This window comes from Phascolarctos cinereus, unplaced genomic scaffold (assembly GCF_003287225.1).
Source record: "Phascolarctos cinereus isolate Bilbo 61053 unplaced genomic scaffold, phaCin_HiC Scaffold_4;HRSCAF=312, whole genome shotgun sequence".
NCBI lineage: Eukaryota > Metazoa > Chordata > Mammalia > Diprotodontia > Phascolarctidae > Phascolarctos > Phascolarctos cinereus.
Window position 1 is genome coordinate 230,505,068 of NW_027555847.1, and position 24,155 is coordinate 230,529,222.

General features: G+C 37.9%; 1 protein-coding gene across 1 annotated transcript in view; it reads right to left on the bottom strand.

The window, feature by feature from the left end:
- PCSK5 (proprotein convertase subtilisin/kexin type 5) overlaps positions 1-24,155 on the bottom strand; it is a 619,005-nt gene that overhangs the window by 332,887 nt on the left and 261,963 nt on the right. The window contains 1 exon segment of the mRNA XM_021008523.2: positions 2,369-2,581. Coding sequence (XP_020864182.1) covers positions 2,369-2,581 — 213 coding nt within the window.

Sequence of the window (24,155 nt, forward strand, 5' to 3'; positions counted from 1 at the left end):
CTGAGGTCCTTGATGGCAGAAGGGGATATTTTTCACATTTTTTATTCTCACTTTTTAATTTTATTTTTTTAATATAATTTTATTTAGTTCTTGTTTTCAACATTCGCTTCCACAAGTTTCTGAGTTCCAAATTTTCACCCTATCTGATCCCTCCCCCACCCCAAGATGGCATGCATTCTGAATATCTCACTTTTTATTTTAAAAATAAGAATCAGAGTATGGCTTCTCAAAACATGAAATACTTCAAAGAGTGATGCCCATTTTTTTCCTGTGTATCAGGTCAATCAGATGGCACTATATGCTACCCTTTTTTCTGGTGTTCATCTGTTGGTAGGTTTATTATCAGCCTAAAAAATAAACTTAGGACTCTGAAAACAAGTATTCAGCAAATAGTTGTAAATAAATCTTGATATATGCCTATTGAAAAAACACCACAGGTATAAGCAACACAGAGAGGCAAATGTATCTCAGAACTAATAATCCCTGACTTTATCAATTGCAATGAAAATGCATTCTCTGCTATGTTCTTTAAAGTTAGAAGAATAAGAAAATAGTTTTCAGGACTATAGTCACCAGAAGAAGAGAGAGTGAGGTGGGACCTTTTGGAGGCATCTGAATGTGGATTTAAGTTTTTGTGTTCTTTATCCAGTATTGATGAAAAAAATCCCAAGAGGCAATGTGACATTGAGAAGGGAGGATGGTTTTCATTTCAATTGTCCAAAACTGTGCAATTAAAAAAGTGAGGATGGGCTAGGAGGATTTAGTCTGAGGCTTAACCTCATTCTGTCATTTGCATACTAGGTATCTGGGGAAAGTCAGCTCCAGCAATTTTGGAATGACCTGAAAGAGGAAGGTAACAAGAGCCTAGTGAACTCACAGGAAATTGGGGCCCAGAGCCTGACAAGTGACTTTGTCAACTTCCTGCTAAAAAGTGTCAGGTAACATGGCCAGGCTTCCAAACAAAGTGATAAATTATACCACCAGACAGTTTACAAGCATGGCTTCAGGAAAAGATAAAGGATGAAAAGGTGTCAGAATGAAAAATCGTCATGTCAGTGTTGGACAGCAGCAAAAGAAGGCTGGGTACTAACGTCTACCAATCCCAAGATTTAGAAGAGAGATAGGAAGGCATATTGATGATTGACTGGAAAAACACACTTTTACTTCTGAGGCATCACTGGTATTGCTCATTTGGAAAATCACACATATCTAGCTTTTGCTTTTAAATAACACTAGATTAATAGTTCAAAACTTAGTATTTGGCTCTTTCAAGAGGTAGAAGGGGCCTCAGAGATAGTGTCATGGACCCCTTTGGCTGTCAGGAGAAGCCTATGAAGCACTTTTCAGAATCACGTTTTAAAATTACTGGAGGAAATGTTAAATTTCAACTAGAAGTTAGTAAAAATAAAGGTGTAAATTTTTTTTCGTTAAGTTCACAGGCTCCATGAAATCTATCCAATGACTTCTTCTTCAGCACAAGCCCTCTCATTTATATATCTAAATAAGTCACAGAGAGGAAAAACAATGTTGGTAGTAATCATAATAATAGCAGCTAATATTTGCATAGGATTTTAAAATTTGCAAAAGTTTTTACATACATTATTTCAGTTGGTGCACAGACCAAACCTTATGAGGTATACCTATTATTATCCCCATAGAATATGAGGATGGAAGGCAGGGGCTATTTTTTGGGGGGAGGGGTCTTGTTTTGTCCTGAACAACCAGCACCTGGCATAGTATCTTGCACACAAAGTTTAACGAAAGTTTGTTGAACTGAATTTTACAATGAAGAAACTGGGGTTCAAAGAAGTAAGTGACTTGCACAAAGTCACATAGCTATTTAGTGGCAGAGATGGGATTAGAAGCTGGCTCTCCTGATTCCTAATACAGTGTTCTTTCCACTAAATCACCTGCTTCCTGATGGAATGCACATTCACCCTGAATCAGGCATTTCTGGAAGAGAATACAAGAGCCCCAGCTCTGAAGTCACAGGAGGCAGGTTCAAATCTCATCTCTGACACTCATTGCCTGCGTTACCTTGGGTAAAGAACACCATCTCCCTAGACCCCAGTTTCCTTATATAAAAAACAAGGATGTTGGACCAGATGGCTCTGAGATTCCTTCTAGCTCTAGCTATGATCCTCTGAGAAATTAAACCAAAGTAAAAAGACCCAAATACACAGTGAATGGTTTGGGATTGTTTTTGTTGTTGTTTTAAAGGTGAAAGCCTTCCAGGCAGCTGACTAAACTTTCTAAGTCATGGCTTGCATGCATCCACTTATTCTTCCCCTTGCATTATCAGTCAGTTTTTCTTTACCTTGATATAATGGGATTTAAAAAATAGTAGACATGAGGTTTAAAAACATACGATTTTCTTATCGTAGGATTCTCCACTGCTATACGTTGTGGCCAGTGTAGATGAACACTCTTCCAGATACCATGGTTTCTTCCCACTTTCAGCGGTACTACTTATTGAGATAGTGTAGATGCTATTGGTGTACCCATCACAGGAGCAGTGGTCTTTACTTCTTCCTCCATTTCCAGATGCCCAGACGAAAACAGAGCCGAGGCCTCTTCGTCCCTGTTTGAAAACAATACTTAACGATTAACCACCTTTCAGGAAACACCGGGTACTAGGTGTCAGGTTTAAGTAAAAATCAAACTAGTGATGGCAGCTAGGTGGCACAGTGGATAAAGTGCTGAGTCAGGAAAAACTGAGTTCAATTCTGACCTCAGACATTTATTAGCTATGTGAACCTGGGCAAGTCATTTAACCTCTATCTGCCTTAGTTTCCTCGATTGTAAAATGGAATAATAATGCAACCCACCTTACAGGGTTGTTGTGACGATCAAATGAGATATGTGTAAAGTGTTTAGCATAGTGCCTGGCACATAGTAGCTGCTATATAAATGCTTCTTCCTTCCTTTCCTCTCCCTCCTCAAAAATAACATACATATATGTAGGATTTTAAGGTTTACAAAATGCTTCCTCCACAACAACTGTTTAAGGTAGGCCAGGAAAACATTGATATTCTTTCACAGAAGAAAAAAATGAGGCTGAGAGGTTAAATGACTTAGAATCATAGACTCATAAATCTAAGACTGGAAGACCCCTAATTTTGCAGATGAACACAGTGATGTCCAGAAAGGTTAAGTAATTTGCCCCAAGGTCATATATCTAACACATGTGTGAGGTAGGATTTGAACCGAGGTATCCTGGACCCAAGTCCAGCATACTTTCCATGATAGCATGTTGCAAAATCTGATTGCATCAAAATGAATGCAATGCCAGTTCTTATCAGGGCTTAAACTATTCTCTTAGAGAATGGTATTTGCTTTCCCAATCTGGGGTATTCCTGACACAATCATCTATCACACAATGTTCTCAGTGGAATGAACCTTGCACAATAATTGTCATTAAATTTTCAGTACAACCATAAGAGATAGGTTAGCATTATTAATCCTATTTCCCTAGGATGTCAAGAGAGTAGTACAGGATGGGTAAAATTAACCTTGGACCATAAACCAAGTAAGTAGTTGAGTTGAGTAAGAACATAGGTCTACTGAGACTCTGGATAATATATAGCCCAGTAAGATGTCTTTTCACTAGGAAACAGAAAACTGCACTTGAACTCATTTCCTACTGGCCATACTCCTTTGGAATTCTCCATTATGTCTATAAGAACTTCATTATACTATATGATCACATCACCCCTTGTACTCCTATCTCATCAGTACTCTCTGTCCCCTGGGGCTCCTCTAACTGGAGGGCAGAGAACAGAGCTCCTCCCATAACCTCCGGTTAAGAGCTAGACCCAGGCTCACCAGATTTTCATTCCCATTCAGCTGCATTCCCTCTCATGACCCCTCTCCCCCATGTTCCATGCCCCCTTCCCTCCCTTTTCAGCTTCCTTTTTGTGTGTTGTCTTCCCTCATTGGATTGTATCCTTATCATTTAGCACAGTGCCTGGCACATAGCAGGTGCTTAATAAATGTTTGTTGACTGACTGAGATAAAGAATTCAACTACAAAATTACATCTGGGGTAACTAATCTAATTTTAAAGGAACCATAGAACATAAAAGCCAGAAGGAACCATAGGGGGAGTCACATAATCTAACACCATAACTTCCTAAATGAGGAAACTGGTGCCCAAAGTTAAATGACTTGCCTAAGGTCACTTGAGCTAATTAAAGATAGAACTGGGAGGGGCAGTTAGGTGGTGCAGTGAATAAATCTCCAGCCTTGGAGTCAGGAGGACCAGAGTTCAAATCTGACCTCAGACACATGACACTTACTGGCTGTGTGACCCTGAGCAAGTCACTTAATCCAGATTGCCTCACCAAAAAAAAAAAAAAGGATAGAACTGGGAGCATAACCCAGATCTCTAAGGAGCATCTTTTTTTTTTTTTAAGACTATCTATTCTGCTCCCAGCTCAGGAAGGTACAGTAACTATTTTGTTACTTTTTTTAAAAAAAAGAAGCTATTTTGGAGATTCTGGAGAAAGTTATCCTGGGATAACTAGAGAATACCCAGAATCTAGAGCAGGGGATCTTAACCTTTTTTGTCATGGACCCCTTTGGCAGTCTGTTGAGATCTACAAATCCCTCCTCAGAATAACATTTTGAAATGCATAAAGTAAAATACATAGGGTTACAAAGGACTAATTATGTTGAAATACAGTTATAAAAATACAAGTTCTCAAGCCCCAGGTTACAAACCTTGATCTAGAGTAATCTAGACTAATTCACCCCAGGATTTGAACTCCTCATACCAGGGCAGACTATATATGGTCTTCTTAATTACAACTCAAATTTGTAAAACAGAAGAAGGCAACAATGGCTTTAAAGAAATAGGGGTCAAGGGATATGAACAAGCAATTCAAAAGATATGAATAGGCAGTTTACAGATGAAGAAAACAAAGCTATCTATACTTATATGAAAAAATGCTCTGAATCGCTATTGATTAGAGAAATGCAAATTAAAACTCTGAGGTATCACCTCATACCTGTCAGATTGGCTAATATGACAGAAAAGGAAAATGATAAATGTTGGAGAGGATGTGGGAAAACTGGTTCACTAATGTACTGTTGGTGGAGTTGTGAACTGATCCATCCATTCTGGTAGAGCAATTTGCTATGCCCAAAGCTCTACAGAAATGTTCATACCCTTTAATCCAGCAATACTGCTACTAGGTCTGTTTCCCAAAGAGATCATAAAACAGGGAAAAGGACCTGTATGTACAAAAACATTCATAGCAGCTCTTTTTGTGGCAGCAAAGAATTGAAAATTGAGGAGATGTCCATCAATTGGGGAATGGTTGAACAAGTTATGACATATGAATGTAATGGAATACTATTGTTCCACAAGAAATGGTGAACAGGAAGATTCCCAAAAAACCTGGAAAGACTTATATGAACGGATGCTGAGTGAAGTGAGCAGAACAGAAGAACACTGAACACAGTTACAGTAACACTGTGTGATGATCAACTATGATTGACTTAGCTCTTCTCAGCAATACAATGATCTGAGACAATTCTGAAGACTCATGATGGAAAATGTTATCCACATTCAGAGAAAGAACTGATGGAGTCTGAATGCAGATCAAAGCATATTATTTTCACTTTTTTGTGTGTTTTTTTTCCTCTTGTTCTGTTTCTTCTTTCACAATATGACTAATGTAGAAATACGTTTTACATTATTGCACATGTATAACCTATATCAGATTGCTTGTGATCTCAGGGAAGGGTGAGGGGAGGGGAGGAGGGAGAAAAATTTGGAACTCAAAATCTTTCAAAAAATGAATGTTGAAAATTGTTTTTACATGTAATAGGAAAAAAATAAAATACTATTAAAAATTTAAAAATAATAAAATATAAACTACTAAAAAAAAAAGGGGGGGCAGCTAGGTGGTGCAGTGAATAGAGCTCTGGCCTTGGAGTCAAGAGGACTTGAATTCAAATCTAGCCTCAGACACTTAACACTAGCTGCGTGACCTTGGGCAAGTCACTTAACCCAGATTGCCTCACCAAAAAGCAAAAACAAACAAACAAACAAACAAAACAAGAAGAAAAAAAGAAATGGGGGCGGGGGAGGTTTGCAGGGAAGTCCATTAATGCAACCAAGGCATGGAATTAGAAAGAAGCTATTTAACATATTCCTTATTGGAGGCAACAAAAAAACAAGGGGTTTGGATGATCTCTAAAGCCTCTTCTAGATCTTTAGAAGAAACAATACTGGACTTCAAATCAGAAGGCTTGAATTAAAATCCTGGTTCTGCTCCTCACTGGTTGTGGGACCCTGGATAAGTACTTCATGGCCCTTGGCTTTAATTTACTGATCTGTAAAATGAGGGGGTTGGACTAAATGACCTCCTAGGTCCCTCCTGACTCTTACATCCTCTGATTTCGTGAAGGTCAGCAGGCACTTCACATAACTCCACTCATTCTCTTAATGCCTTTACTGAAGATTGACAAGAGGAGAGTACTTAATCATGACCTGTCTTGATGCATGGATAGGGAACTATCTCATGAACACATCAAGTCACAGCCAGGATCCTTACACAGTCTAATGGAAGGGGTAAAATGTGGGAGATGGTCCATGGTTTGTGCTCCCATCTCACACAAAGATATGAAAACTGGAGAAGGGCCACCACTGTGGTACAGCGACAAGTCTCTCAAACAGCCCTCCTTTCTTCTCTTTCTATGGGCTCTCCTTTGGCGATCTCGTCTACTTCTGCGGCATCGTATACAGTAGATAGTATGCTGAACTTGGTGTCAGGCAGATTTGAGTTCAGAGCTCATCTTGAATCCTAATGGTGTGACCCTTGGCAAGTCACCTAATCTCTCTGGGTCCCAGTTTCCTTAACTGTTAGATGAAGGCTTTGGGTTTGATGGCCCTTAAGATGACTTCTAGCTCTAAATTTATGATTCAGTGATCACCTTCTTGCAGATGACTCCCAAATCTCCATAGCCAAATCTGATTCCTCCCCAAAGCACCAGTCTTGTATCTCTAGTGGCCCATTAGATAGTTCTGCCTAGATGTCTCATTGGATGTTTAAATACAGTGTCATAAAAAAGAATACATACTTGGCTCTCCCCTTGGATTTTTTCCCCCAATGCCCTAGTTCCCTTGATGACACCAGTACCCTCCAAGTCACCTTATCTCAAAATTTCTGAATCACCTTTGGGTTTTTCTTTCTTTGTCACCTCTAAAATCCAATCAGTTGCCTGTCCTATTGATTGTTCCCCTGTACCACTTATCTATTCATTCTCAGTTCTCAGCTCTTTCTCTTACTGTCACACTAATTCAGGAACCTGCAACCTCTCACCTAGACTACTATAACAGACTTCTGACTGCTCTCATTTCTGGTTTCTACACTTTCCAAGCCATCATTCATGCTGCTGACAAAACAATCTCCTTCATTCATACTTATGTCGCTCCCCTCTCCCAAACTTTCAGTGATTTTCTATTGTTCACTGGTGTAGGAAACTCTGGATAAGGAAACCAAAAGAGGTCTGTAATTATCCTGCTACTTACAGTCTTAGAGGGTTACTTGGGAGAGAGGTTAAACAACTCGCTTGAGGTTGCACAACTAGCTATGTATTAGAGGTGAGATTTGAACCTAGGTTACCTTGGAGTCTGAGGCCTGCTCTCTATCCACAGTATACACTCAATAAATGTTTGTTGAAGTGAGCTGAATTATTGCCGAGTGTTTCCAAGGATTCTTCTAGAGGAGAAATGACCCAAAACTGTCTCCCCATCCACCCCCGCCCCCCAACCAGTCCTGTCTAAATGAATGAATGGCAGAGAGGAAGAGCCCTATTTCTATGTGTGTTTATTGATGGGTAAGCTCTCAGAAACAAACAGGATTGAAAATGCTGAGAAAAAGGACAGCTGCCCCACATCTATCAAATCATTCTGAAGCAATTAACAACTCAAAGTCATTTAATCAAGAGGAAAAGGAACCTTTCATTAATGTGCAGGATTTGGAGAGATACAGAACTTAAAGGCAAGTGGGAAAAAAAAGCACTGGGATACAACATTGTTCTGGTATTTAGGTCTATTTTTAAAAAATGTATTCCTTAAAGGCACAGAAGAAGAAATACATTTTATGCAAATTCCCCCAAATTATAAGAAAGTATATTTTGTAGACTAATATTAATTTTGAAAATCTCCCATAAAATGGAGAGGATAGAGTTAAAGAGCAGTTGCATAGGCAGAGAAAGTACTCTGCATGGAAAACATCATATTTTGTCGCACATACTCCACCCTGCTCCCATCCCAAATTTAATTTTATAAATATCTGAAAATTCTGTTCCCTACTTAAATAATATTTTGAATTAGAAAAACATTCCAAAATACAACGTGGAATACAATATACAAAATAAAAGTTGCTGTTGTTGATCTAGATTCATCATTTCAACAATGTGAAAAAGCTTTCCACTTAGAAATTCCCTCCATTTTGTCCGCATCTTATAGCCTTAGAGCACTGACTGAGGTGCTAACGCGTCAGGCAACTTGTCCATAATAGCACAGATGATACATTTCAGAAACAGAACTTGAAGCCAGGGCTTCCTGACTTCAAGGCTGATGCTCTGTTCACTATGGCCCAAGGCAATGCATCCATCATCAATTTAACTTTACAAAGTTTGTTTGACCCACTGGACATTGGAAATATTACTCTTACTGGTCTAGTTGGGTTTGACTTTATCTTCCCTCTCTGACATGTGCTTACATATACAACCTCTCATATTGGCTTTAAAGAATCTCTCTCTCACACACACACACACACACACACACACACACACACACTTTTAAAATTACCTCAGAATAGAAGCTGAACTTAACCTAATTAATCTTTATAATTTATAAGATATATGATTTATAATTTATAGGATAAATTTATGGGTTTGAAGACTAATTATCAGTTTCCTGCTGGATAAACCATCAAACTGTAGACTCTGAAAAATACTTAGTTTGAAGATCAATATAACTTCTTTAAAAATAGATCAGCATAAGGGCAGCTAGGTAGCACAGTGGATAGAGCTCTGGCCCTGGAGTCAGGGGAACTTGAATTCAAATCAGGCCTCAGGCACTTACTAGCTGTGTGACCCTGAGCAAGTCACTTAACCCTGATTGCCTCCAAAACAAACAAACAAAAAATAGGTCAGAATATTTGTATACTCTAATATCTCAAATATTACCTCCCCCACCCCTTAATTGGGAAAGAAATTTCAGTGATCTCAAGGGGCAGGAAACCCTTTTTAGGTTAGTTACTAAATATTCACTTTTGTGTCCTCTTCATTGCCTCACCCAGAGGTGGGGATCCTGCAGCCTCAAGGCCACATGTGGCCCTCTAGGTCCCCAAGTGTGGTCTTTTGACTGAATACAAACTTCATAAAACAAATCCCTTTAATAAAAAGATTTGTTCTGTAAAACTTGGTCTCGGTCAAAAGGCTGCACTCAAGGATCTATAAAGCCATATGCGTCCTCGAAAACACAGGCTCCCCATCCCTGGCCTAGCCTCAATAAATAAATACTAATTTATTGTATATTATACTATTAGGTCCTATTAAATAAAATAAACAATAAAAAATTAGTTGGTGGAATGAATGGGTAGATGAATGGATGAACACATGAAAGCAGTGACTCATGAAGTGGTATTTCTATGTCTGTGTTTTATGTGTATGTTTCTGTCTAGTGTCTCTTTTTATGCATCATAGTAAGATGACTCTCCACATCACTGACGGGTCTCTGACCAAGCACACCATTTGCAATGACTGATCAGATTCAGATCAGATTCAGAGTGACCTCTACAACACATAAAAGAGGCAACCTAACAATTCTTCCATCAGCTTGGAGGGTAAGGTGCCGTTCATTAATCCTTAATTCTTTCTGAGAAAAACCCAATCTTCCTCTGCTCTACTATTATCCTTCTCTCTTTCCCTTTTTTAATGTGACAAGCACTTCTGTTTTCTTCATAAGATGTTCCGTGCATCTAACAGAAAATGAATGAGGCTGTCTCAAGGGTCAGGATGTTCTTCCAAAATTACCTGCCCTGGGGTAGAACCAACAAGAACTCCTACTCCTTTCCAACTGCAGAATTATGAGAGAAAATTGCAAATACTTTCAACACTGGAGAATGTTATGACTAATGCATTTCTAAGATAAATTCAGTTTCTAGCAGGAACACTTTCAAATACAGAAACTGGGTTTAAGATGGCATCAGACAGACAAAAGTACCGAATTTCAATAGCAGCATATAATAAAAGGGAAATTTACCCCACACATTCTTCGTTAAAGTTTTATAGAAAACTAAGAAAGAGACCTCAATGGACTGAAGACAGTCTACCTTTTATACTTGGATATCCCACAACAACATCCACCCATCCAAGATTCTCAAATAAAAGTTGACAAATGGTGAATTCATCCAGTATCTTCTCGAAAAAGCTTTTCATGTTCATTTAAAAGGTTCAAGTACTTTTCTTCAGGTTAGAGCCTTCCACATCCAAGCTTCTTTTTACCAAGATCTAAAATGTATACTGTCTGTTTCTATTCAGCAATAAATAAATTCTTGTTTGGAATCATTACTGTAAACATGACCTAAAGATGCATGTGAAGTGTAATGGCATTTCAAAAGTGAACTGCAAAGTTTCCTCATCATTCAAATTTGATCTAAAAAGACACCAAAGATGAGACATATTTTCATGCAGATCTTGATGCTATTAAGAATAGAATGTAGTAACTTGGGGGAAGACAACTACTTTCATTAGGCAAGATGAAGGGTATGAGGTTGTGATGAGTAACAATTCCCACCCCAACTCTAGAGCTGCAGTTCCAGAGTATGAACCACTATCTGGAGAAAATGGAGTAATAGGGAATCAAGATCACAACAACTCGGAGTAGGAGGACTCTCAGGAGGAAGGATGACGCAGATATAACTGAAGGCAATAGGAGGGCATTCTACCACATATCCTGCTTCTGATGGAGTCAGAACTAGAAGTCTATCTGTCTGCCTTTCTCTCTGTGTTTCTGTCTCTGTCTCTTTCTTTTCTTCTCCTCATTCTCTGTTTTTCTTCTTTTTTTCTTCATTTTATTCTCTTTCCCTGGTTCTTTCTTTTTTCTTTCATTTTTCTTCTTTCATTTTTACTTTTCTTCTTTCTTTCCTCCTTCCTTTAATTCTTTCCTTCCTCCATCAATCTCTGTTTCTCTCTGTGTCTCTTTGTCTCTGTCTCTTATCACTTAACACTTATTAGGTATTTAGGCTGGGGATTGAAAGAAAGGCAAAAATAGTCACACTCTCCAGGAATTTACATTCTAATGGGCGGGAGGAGTCAAAATGGAAATAAATAGCTACATACAAGGTGTAGTGGAAGGCAGCCTTAGAGCTGTGGCTTTACAGAGAAAAGCCTCTTGCAGAAAGGGTAGTTTGGGCTGAAACTATTCCTGGGCCTAATTCAGTTGTAGGTTGGAGTGTGTGTGTGTGTGTGTGTGTGTGTGTGGAGAGAGAGAGAGAGAGAGAGAGAGAGAGAGAGAGAGAGAGAGAGAGAGAGAGAGAGAGAGAGGTGCTATAGCTACAAAAAGGGAAGTAGGGATATTTTCATCTGGGGCAAAAAGACATGTTGGGAGGTGGGGGAGGTAGTGAGTAGCAACAGAGAGAATATTCCCAACTATATTTGTAGTCGTGATGGAAGGAGTGATCTGGTCAAGGACTCCTCACAAGTTGAAGTGGAAGGCTAACCTCAGGAAGAGAAGGTGGAGAGGACCGATCAATTAATAACATTTACTAAGCACCTGTCAAGCTCCTGGCACAGTACTAAGCATGGGATATGAGGAAAAACTTTACAGTCTTTTGGAGGAGATAATACATAAATAAGTAGCCATATGGAGAATAAATACTTAATAAAAATAAGGTCATTAAATACAAAGAAGTTACTAAGGGAAAGACACTATCCTTTGGGGGGATTAGAAAATGGATCATGCAGAAGGTGATAATTAGGTTTTGTATAACTTTGAGAAATTCACTTAACCACCAATTCTTCTTCATCTCCACCTTCTTTGCTTCCTTCAAATCCCAGCTAAAATTCAACCTTCAATAGGAAGCCTTTCCTAATTTCCCTTGATTCAAATGCTTTCCCCCTCTGTTGATTATTTCTAATTTATCCTATCTATAGCTTATTTGTACATAGTTGTTTGAATGTTTTCACATGAGCTCCTTGAGGGCAGGTATTACCTTTTACTTTTCTTTGTATCTCCAGTGCTCAGCAAATAGTAAGTGCTTAATAAAATGTTTATTGACTGACTTCTGCCTCAGTTCCCTTCTCTGTAAAATGAAGGGGTTGGAATGAATGGCCTCTGAGGTCCCTTACAGCACTAGATCTATGATTCTATGAAGAATGGAATTCTGTGAGGCAGAAGTGAGGAGGGAGTATATTCCAGGCATGGGGGATGTCCAGTGTGAAAAAAATAGATGGAAAACTAAGTATTACGTGTGAAAAATCCATCTAACTGGACTGTAAAGTAAGGGAAGGGTAGTAATGTACCATGAAGTTAGACAGATGGGGCAAAGTTGGGGTCTTTACAAACCAAACAGAAGAATCTGCATTTTATTGTAGAGTACCCTTAATCTGCTATCTGTGAAGTATTTTTTTAAAATTTGATTTGTGTTTAGCTGTTTTTTCAGTCGTCTCTGACTCTTCATGATTCCATTTCAGTTTTCTTGGCAAAATCCTGGAGTGGTTTGCCATTTCCTTCTCTAGTTCATTTTGCAGATAAGGAAACTAAGGCAAACAGGGTTGAGTGACTTGCTCAGGTTCACATGGCTAGTAAGCGTCTGGGACTGGATTTGAACTCTGGTCTTCCTGACTCCAGGCCCCTCACTCTAGCCACTGTGCCATCTAACTGCCCTTAAATTTGATAACTCTTTCAATATAATGGTTTTCACTTGTAATCCTATATATTTTAATTTATGCATTAAAATTTTCCTCTGAGAAAGTGTCCCAAGGCTTTACCAGACTGCCAAAGGGGTTCATGAAGCAAAAAAGGTTAAGAGTCTTTTTTTAGAGGCAATAGAGAATCACTGGAATTTATGGAATTGGATGCCTGGGGTTAAAGTTACCAAAGGGACAGGGGTCACCCTGGAGAGGACTCTTACAAGGAGAATATCTTCCCTTGATCTACCCAGGTGTGCACCCTGGTCAAAGCCCTACTTTCCTTGTGCTAGTTATGGCTATAACGCTTCCTGATGGAATATAAGATGAGATATCTACAAATCGTATCAAAGGGTTCAGTCAGGTGCTGTGAGATCTAACCAGTGGTGGGGAGCCTGACCCCTTAAGGCCACATGTGGCCCTCTAGGTCCTCAAGTGCTGCCTTTTGACTGAATCCAAACTTCACAAAACAAATCCCCTTAATAAAAGGATACATTCTGTAAAACTTGGACTCAGACAAAAGGCTGCACTCGAGGACCTAGAAGGCCACATGTGGCCTCCAGGCCACAGGTTCCCCAGCCCTGAAAACCCTAACATGCAAGAAGAACAAGAGAAAAACCCTGATCCTGGGGCAAATGGGCTATTGTGAATAACCAAGAGATAGAAAATGGAACTCTTTGATTTCTTTTCTATTGTGGATAATGATCTATACAACAGAGAGAGAACAGACTTGATTAAGAGGAAATTGAAGTCCAAGGTCAGCACATGGCATGAAGTGAGCTGCTTCAAATGGCCTTATGTCTCCAGCCCCAAGCCCTAGGGTACTGAAAGAATTTGCAGGAAGATCATGAACTGCTCTCAACAGCCTTTCAGAAACTGTGGAGATCGGTGGAGGTGGTGGAAAAATGGAGATAGGTATAACTTGTCCCAATTTTTAAATAAAGGAACAAAAAACCTCTCTAAATACTACATACTAGTGAATTTGATGTCAATCCCTGTCTTTGGGAAGGCAAGGTAATATAATAGAAAAAGCATCTTGTAGCAGGCTCTGTTTGTGTTACTCTAGGCAAACCACTTCACCTGTGAGTCTTTATGGTGCTTTTTGGGTTTAGAATCTATTTTCTATTGTTTCCTAAAACACACGAATGGGTTGTGCAATTCCTGGTTTGTGAACTTAGAAAAGGTAACAGGGATTGTTAGGGATAAATATGGATATTTGTAGTACAAGTCATAGCAAACTAACTCAAAGAGTCTTGATTAGTGGTCAAATGTCAACTTGGAAGAAAACCTCTAGGGGTAAACCTTGGAGTTCTATCTCTACTCAACTCTACCTGTTTAATTTTAATTTTAATCAACGATTTGGATAAAAATATGCTCATAAGTTTATGAGTTCCTTAAAGCTGGGAGGAATAATCTAGAAGTGGGACAGCAGAATGAAGATTATTTAAGAATTTAGCAGAATGTCAGAATAATGGAAGGATTACACAGAATACAGGGGCAAATGTAAAATCCTACACTTAAAAAGTGGTTAAAAATGAGCTACACAATAATAGGAGGTGTAACTTTATAGTGTTACATGTAAAAAAGACTAAAGCTTTTTTTTAAGTAACTGGAGATTCAATATGTATCAATAATGTGAGCTGTTTCCAAAAAAAAAAAAGCTAATTTGACCTTAGACTGCATTAATGGCAATATAGTATATAGTATATGTTACTATATAGTATACACACTATAAATACAGTATATATTACATAGACTATATAAATATAGTATATATTACATAGGCTATATATAGTATATATTATATATACTACATTCTTATAGAATATACTTGTATAGAATAAGAGAGATAATACTTCTACTTCAGTGAGGCCACATCCAGACTATTAAGGTCAATTCTTGTCACCAAATATTAAGAGTGGGAATGTATTCAGAGGAGGTCAAATAGGAGAGTGATGAAATATTTTCACCACAGCAACACCATCAGGCAAACTAACAAACTGTTTGGCAACCTCCTCTCGTGATTCCCCTTTGGCAGTCTTTCTTTCCTGACCTTTCCCAACCTTTGCTGGAGTCAGTTTGTAGCTTACAAGAGCCAAGAGTTAAATTTTCAGAAGAAGCATTTATTTACACCCCAGAAATTGGCAAATTGGGACTTGATTTATTGTATTTTTAGCTGTCTAGATTTTAAAAAGTGATAGAGAAAATATTAATAATGAAGATTACATTTTATAGGTGATGAAACCGAGGCAAATAGGGTTAGGTGATTTGCCCAGGGTCGTGCAACTAGTATCTGAGACCACATTCGAACTTAGGTCTTCCTGATTCCAGGCTAAGCACTCTATCCACTGTGCCACCTAGCTATCCTACTAAGCAAGGACCAAGACAGAAACAAGCAGAAGCCATGTGGACTGGACCCGAGGAATGAGGAAGGAAAGTCTCAGTTCCAGCTTCTAGCCCAATCTGAAGTCTACAAAGGAATAGCCATAACAGGAATCCATGGCCAAGGAGAAACCTTATGGTTCTATTGCTGTGAACCAATGGAGCTGTCCAGCTGGCTGATAGGGGCTGAGTCCAGTAGCATAGTCCATTGCTATTCAGATCTAAACCCAAATAAGGAACTTGCAGAGCTTATACCATGGAAAAAGTGATCAGATTTTGCCCAAGATCAGACCGCTTTGGGAGCAGTGAACGCTTGCATGCCTCCAGCCTATTCTTGAGATCCCAATCTTCAATACCCCAAGAAAGCAGAAACAGGAACAGCATAGACCTTCCCTCCAGACGTGTGGAGGACCCCAGTCCTAACATAAAATTTGAAGTCAGAAAGTATGCTGGAAGAATGAGCAAACAAAAAAAGAACAAGTCAGAAATTCAGAAGAAAATTACCCCAAGACATCTATAAGCAAAGCCTCAAAGGAAAACACAACTTAGCCAAAAATTCAACTAACATTCCTGGAAGAGATGAAGCAAGTCTTAAAAAGAATGTCATATATTTTTTGTAAGTTAAATGAGAACGTGAGAGGAAAAAATTGGAAAAGAAATGAAAACTATAGAAGAAAGAATTGAAAAGGGAATTGAGCTTATCTCAAGGAGTGCAAAACTTTGCCCAACAAACAAAGTCATATAATTGGGGTATGCAAATAGAAGTCTATGCAAATAAAGAGGAAGGGTTGAAAGTGGAGTGGCCAACACTTGAACCTTACTCTTATCTGAACAAACTGGTCAAAGGGGGGGATGAATGCACATACAGAGTTGGGTATAGAAATATATTTCACTCATCAGGGAAATGGGGAGAAGGAAAAATTAGGGGGACAGTAGATTAAGGAAGGGATTATTCGTAAGATAATGCAAACTTTTAACAAAGGATATTAAAAGATATCTTTGTCATGTTTTTTGAGGTAACAAAGAATTGGAATATGAATGGAAGTGCATAAATGAGGGAATGGCTGATCAAGTTATGGTATAAAAATGTGGAGGAATATTATACTGTAAGAAATAAAGTGGATGGTTTCAGAGAAATCTGGGAAGACCTCTACAAAGTGATAGGGAGTGAAGTGAACAGAAACAGGAGAACAAGGTATACAATGACAAGAATATTGTAAAAAAAACAAACGCTTTTGAAAGAATTAGGAACTCTGATCAGGATGATGACCAACCTCAAGTCTAGAGGTCTAATGATGAAACATTTTACCCATCTCCTGATAGAAAGACAAAAGACTCAATGCAGGATTGTTGAAAGAGCAAGTTCCTCTATCTCAAATATTCAAGCCAAATTTGGATTGCCAATTATTTGTAGGAATGTGACAGGGAGGATTCTTAGAGACTGATAAAGTCAGAAAATGTGGCCATTTTTTTTATAATGGCACAGTGGATAGAGCTTTAGACTTGGAGTCAAGAAGATCTAAGTTCAAATTCTGCCTCAGGGCCCTGCACATGTCACTTTCAGCTTTTAATTTCCCCCTAAGTAAAATGGGCTTAATAATTGCACTGGCATCACAGAATTGTGAAAATCAAATAAAATAATTCATGTAAAATGTTAGTAAACCTTAAAGTACTGCATAAATGGTAGCTATTAAAATAATAATATATTAATTAATCCTTATAATTATATACCATAGCATTATTATCTACACTGTCACTTTACCAGCATTTGAGGGCATAACCTAAATTTTTTACTTCCTAGAAAAGTGTTTCTTGCCTTCCACTTCCTAAATGAATAGCACAATTCAATGAATTTCAGAAGGTCTCTGTGACAAATTTAATTTCAGGTAATAAAGCTAGGGCAGCTGGGTGGCACCATGGATAGAGTGCCTGGCTTAGAGTCAGGAAGACTCATCTTCCTGAGTTTAAATCTGGCCTCAGACACTTAACTCCTTGTGTGATCCTAGACAAATCACTTAATCCTGTTTCCTTTAGTTTCCTTATTTATAAAATGAGCTGGAGAAGGAAATGGCAAACCACTCCAGTATTTCTGCCAAGGAAACCCCAAATGGGGTCAGGAAGAGTCAGATATAACTGAAACGACTGAACAATAACAAAAACAAAACTATTGGAAGGAATAATTAATAAATGTTGATTTATAAACACATGGCCATGCTTCTGTATTTTATCAATTGCTAATTTGTGGCTAATTTCTGCATGCATTGTGTGCTGTGCCACAAAAGGATAAACATACCATTGGAGCATAAAACTTAAGAGTAACAGAATCTGAGTTCAAATTCCAACCATTTATAACCTGTGCAACCTTGGACAAATGACTTAAACTCTCTGGACTTCAGTTTCCTTACCTGTAAAATGAAAGGGTTGGCTTAGATTATCTCTATGAGCTCTTCCACCTCTAGATCTATCATCCAATGTCTTCTAAAATGTGAACAATTATTTACTTCATAACCCTTTGTAAAAGTTCCTCATTCTTGGTTAAATTGGTTTTGTTGTTCAGTCATTTCACTCATGTCCAACTCTTCATGACCCCATTTGGGTTTTCTTGGCAAAGATGCTGGAGTGGTTTGCCATTTCCTTCTCCAGCTCATTTTACAGATGAGGAAATTGAGGCAAATAGGGTTAAGTGATTTGCCCAGGGTCACACAGCTAGTAAGTGTCTGAGGTCATATTTGAACACAGGAAGGTAAGTCCAGATTTGAACTCAAGTCTTTCTGACTTCAGGCCCAGTACTCTATTGACTATAACACCTAGATCTACAGATCAGTTTATATGAAGTTAAATCATGACCTCTATGTACATAGCTTCTTTCAGTATAATCCATAACACCCTTAACATGCCTTTTAAGAACCTTATAATGCGGGCAGCTAGGTGGCACAATGGATAGAGCACCGGCCCTGGATTCAGGAGGACCTGAGTTCAAATCCGGCCTCAGACATATAACACTTACTAGCTGTGTGACCCTGGGCAAGTCACTTAACCCCATTGCCTAGCCAAAAAAAAAAAAGAACCTTATAATGGAATGAGTTATCCCCCCCCCCCCCCGCCCTTCCTTCTTTGAATAACAAAGCTGCTAAGGAATTTGCTCACTAAACTTAATTATAACATTAAAAGTGGTACAGTTATCACACACACACACACAGACACACACACACACACACACACACACACCTCTCTCGTGTTTTGATTTAAATGTAAGCTCACTAGTAAGAATTGTCCCTTATCGTGCATAAATCTGCCATTTAGCCATAAACAAACAAATATCAGGTTCAATGTCATGTCACCGAAAAAACACTGAATTTGGAAACATTGGACATGAGTGTGAATCCTGACTTAGTTTTTTACTATTTCAAACTTTTTACTATGCCAAATAAATTAAATTTCCTCATCTGTAAAATGAGAAGATTAAATAAGATGCTCTCTAAACATCCCTTCCAGATCTAAAACTGAGTTCATAAAAAGGAGTATGCTTTAAAGAAACTAATTCCATTTCCACAAACGTGGCAAGGAAACTTAATACCTAGCACATAGTGACTTGCCCAGGGTCACACATATATATGGTTCTTATATATGAGTCTTCCTGATTCCAAGCACAGTGCTCTATCCACTGTGCCACCTAGCTGCCCATTGGTGCCCTCTACTATCCCTTAAATGTAGTTTAGCATTATTTAAAGTTGAGTAGAGGTGCCCTGCTGTTGCTGAATCCTTTTCAGTGCGGTGCTCTGTCTTTATTGAAATTTCTTTGTGTAACTTTGTGCATACTTTGAATTCGCTCACACACATACATGGTGTGTCGTTCTAGTTAAATTTAACCTCTTTAAAGACTGACAGTATTTCATGTTGAAATCCCAGGACCTAGCACAGTGCTGTGTACATATCAGGGGAGGGAAAGAATAAGCATTCATTAAATGCCTGCTGCGTGCCAGTGACTGCAAATACGTCACTGAGCATTAGATGCTTAATAAATGTTGAATTCAAGCCTACAAGCAACTGTCATTTTATCAGTGTAGATACCCCCTACTCTGAGTCAAGAACTCATGGTCACCTCCATACCACAATAGACTTTGAGTGGGGGACCCTTTAAATAACCATAATAAATAATGAACAGTTCCAACAAAGCTGTTCTGAATCATCCATCTAACACAAGCAAACCTGCCACTATTGAGATGAAAAGCCAATTTCCAATCTGCCAAACGTTTCTTGCATCTTTTATCATACTAAAACAGAGAGTATTTACAGAGCAAATAATCAACAGGTTCTTGAGAAGATGTAAAAATCTCTTTGAATTTCAGTAGGCAGGAGTGAGCAAAAGGGGTATTTTTAGTGCTAACATTCATGACCTCTCTTGACATTGCACAGAAATGTGTCATCAACTTTCAATTCTTAATGGGGAAAAATCTGGAAAACTTCTTGCATTAAAAATATACAATACCAACAAAATCTATTTTTAAAAAGAACACAAAATATTTATTGTCCAGAAAGGTATGTAAAAAATTACTCTGAATGTTTTGAAAGGTATTTGGAAAAATGGGAAAGAATAATAATTCAACCACAATGTAGAAGTTTACACGATGTTCTGAAGTTAACTTTGTATGAGAGAGAATGACTCACTATCAACAGGTTAAAACTTCTTGTGGAGAAAGCACCGGCCCTGGAGTCAGGAGGACCTGAGTTCAAATCTGGCTTCAGACACATAACACTGTGTGACCTTGGGCAAGTCACTTAACCCCATTGCCTAGCCAAAAAACAAAAAGACAAATAAAAAACCAAAAAAACTTCTGGCCCTACACTCAAAGAAGAAAATATCTGTTCCAATACCCTACCATTGCATGAGATTTTTACTACATTAAGAGTAATAGTCAACAAAATGAATGTGACTGATGTAGAGTCATGTAAATTTTATTTTATCCCCTCAAATGCAATAATCATAATGATAATAATGACAATGATTATTATTTCAGAAACCCACTTTCATTCATGGACTGACTGACTGAAGACAAATTCCCAGGCACACTTTAAAATGAACTTGAGAGCTCAATGGATAAACTGTACAGAAACTGGACCATTACCCTCAAGACTGAACTATTGCTCATAATCACCTAGATATAAAATTGATCAATAAAAACTTAATAATAACGTTTTCAATAGATGTCACCATACCCGATACTCATTATCTCCAAACTAAATGGAATGAGAAGCTCTAAAAAATAGAGAGACCCAGCAGAGGAAATTGAAATCCTGTTGGAGGAGTCTACGTTGCTTATTATCCCCATTTTTCTATCTGCTCCTGGAGCAGTAGCAAGGATGTTCTCAGGGAACGTTGAGAGAATGAGCTTATATAATGTGCCAATATTTTTTTTTAAAAAGTACAAACAGCAGTCATTTTAGTTACCTGTACAATAGTTGGTACAATGTTAGATATGAAAGAATAATAGCAGGAGAGTGAATTGTCCCAGGACTATTTCTATCTGAAACTCATCAAAAAAGATGAGAATAAGAGGACAAGGAAGACAGGAATGATGGAGATAATAACTGACATTTATCTAATACTTTGTTGTTCTTTAGTTGTTTCAGGAATGTCTGATTCTTCGTGACCCCATCTGGGGTTTTAGCAGAGATACTGGAGAGGTTTGCCATTTCCTCCTCCAGCTCTTTTGACACATGAAGAAACTGAGACAAACAGGGTGAAGTGACTTGCCCAGGGCCACACAGCTAGTAAGTGTCTGAGGCCAGGTTTGAACTCAGGAAGTTAAGTCTTTCTGATTCCAGGTCAAGCTGTACTCTTCACATTTACTGGAGAGGCAGGTTAGAGAAGCTCTATAGAGTACTGAATGCTGGATTTGGAATCAGAAAGACCTGGGTTTGAATTCTGCTTTGGACACATTAGCAGTGTATTCCTGGACAAGTCATTTGACAATAATTAATAAAAGGGAGCATTTATATAGTGCTTTAAGGTTTGCAGAATACAAATAGTATAAAATTTTATCCTCCTAACAACTCTGAGAAGTAGATGTTATTATTATCTTCAATTTACAGATAAGGAAACTAAGGCTTTTATAGCACAAGTGATTCAATCAGTAAATATCTGAGGCCAGATTTGAACTCAGGATTTCTTTTTCCTTTCTTTAAAAATAGCCCCAGTCCTCTATCCACTATGCCACCAAACCACCATTAACTTTTGGGGACTTCCATGTCCTCATCTATAAGAGAAGGTATTGGACTCAGTGATGACTAAAATCCCTTCTTGCTTTAATGATCCTATATAATATTTGAAATTTTGCAAAGTACTTTCCTTACAACAGTCCTTTAGGTTAAGGCAAGCATTATAATCCATAATATCCATTGAAGAAACAATCTCAGAAAGATTCAACAGTTGGTACAATATCACATAATTAATAAGTGTCAGATCTGGGATATGAACCTGAGGCTCATGATTTAGGTTCATTGTTCCTCTCACTACAGTACCATGCTTAAAAATGGTTTCCTAAAAATTTTAAAGCAACCAGCCCTCCCCCCCAAAAAATCCAAAAAAACAAAACAGGTAATCCTTGCACATGTTCAACTATCAAAAACATGTGTTATATCTAGACAGATAATACAAATATGTAAATATAAATATGGAAATATAGAAAGCAGGAGAGACAGGGAGAGAGAAAGAGAGAGAGAGAGAAAAGTAGTGAATAGAGGGCTAGCCTTAAAGCAAGGAAGACCTGGGTTCAAGTCTCACATCTGACACATGCTTAGTATATGACCCTACAAGTTAAAGTTACTGAACTTCTCAACATTTTAGTAAAGTCTTACTGCAAAGAGTATGCTGAATTTTATTGGTCAAGGGAGTTTCCCCACCTGAGAATTCCATCAACAAATGAAATCACAGTTTCACTATCTATCTATCCATCCATTTAGCTAAATATTCATCTATCTATCAATTTATCCACCTGTTATTTATCCATTCATTCATTCGTTCATCTACCTAACAATCTCCGTTATCTATTATATATAAGTATATATGTGCATATTAGATGTATTATAGATAATATCTATCCATATATGTGTCTATACATACCCAGATATGTATATTTTACCTATTCTTTTTGAAATGAGTAGCGCTGAACATAATTGCCTTAAGATTTCAAAGTTGGGAGAGGCACGAGTTGGAAGTAAAGCAATGCATTTTTTCACCAAGGATCTAAAATGAACAGCTCCAAATTTTTATGCCCTAACCAGTCAGATGGACCAACCCAACTAATTTAAGGGCAAATCACCGTTTTTTAAGTCATTGGTGATTATTAGAAGCAAATCTTCAGTTTTACCCATATCCCATATGAAGGGCATTCTCTCTCATTCTTGTTAAAAACCATTCCATCTAAAAGGAGGTTGTTTGCTATTGATCGTTGTCCTAACTGTAATTTCAAGGATGAGGCATGAATCTTGTCAGTTTAAATGATCAAAATGTTCCAAGTAGGAAGAAAATGAATGGACTACAAAAGATGGTATGAGAGAAACGAGTGCTGGAATTGAAGTCAAAGGATTGGATTCAATTGTGTGACCTTGAGCAAGTCAAATGGATTCTCTGAACTTCAGTTTCTTTACCTGGAAGACAGGGGATAATAATATGTACAGTAACCACTTTAGAGGGCTGTGGTGAGAAAAAAAAATATTTTAATGAAAAGTACTTTGTAAACCTACAGAAAGGTGAAAGGGGTGGCCTTCCTATTTCATTGCTATAGGAAACTCCCAGATAATGAAACTCTATCACAGCAGGCTGGCCTTCTTGGTAACTTATAATTTTAAGACTGAAATGATCACAACTAAGAGAACGTTGTATACAGTAACAGCAATATTGTTTGAAGAATAACTGTGAATGACTAAGTTATTCTCAGTATTATAAATACTCAAATCAACTACAAATGACTTTTGAAGGAAGATGCTACCCACCTCCAGAGAAAGAAATGATCAATAGAAGTATGCATAGTATGGTTTTACATATATATTATATAAATGACATAGATAGATTTATATCTCCATATACATAGATATTATGTATATCTGATATGCATATGTACATAGATATAGAGACATAGATCTATATCTATCTATCTACATCTGTGTCAAATGGTGGCCTTCTCTACTACAGGCGGGGAGGGAGGGAGATAGTTCAAAACTTACAATGGAATAAAAAATTAAATTAAATTAAATTATAAAAAGAATTGTACAGAGCACTGATAAGTTCAAGGGGTGGGGGACCTGTGGCTCAAGGCCACATGTGACCCTCTAGGTCCTGAAGTATGGCCCTCCTCAGTCAAAGGGTTCACTGAGGATCTAGAGGGCCACATGTGGCCTCGAGGCCGCAGTTCCCCACCCCTGAGTTAGATGATTGGAAACACAATCATTGTCAGAGACGAGATTTGAACCCAACTTTTCCTGTTTCTGAGGTGGTCTCTTCATTCATTATATTATGCATTAATAATTATGAGTCATTATTCTAATTCTTATTAAAACATGGCTTTTATTAATTTATTTTTAAAGAATTAAAAGTCATATGCAGATATACAGCTGAAATCTCTCCCTGAAAAAAAGTAGAATGTTTGTATACTGTTCCCTATAAAAATGCAGATATCTATATTTATACAGCAATTTTGCTTTTGTGATTTGGGTATCCAGACATGCCAGGTTGCAGATATATACCAAGGGAGGGAATTTTGAACAGATCCCAGTTAAAATCAATTTAGGTTAGGTAGGACCAGCTTTTTAAAGGCCTCCTTTCCTCTTTATGCTTACTCA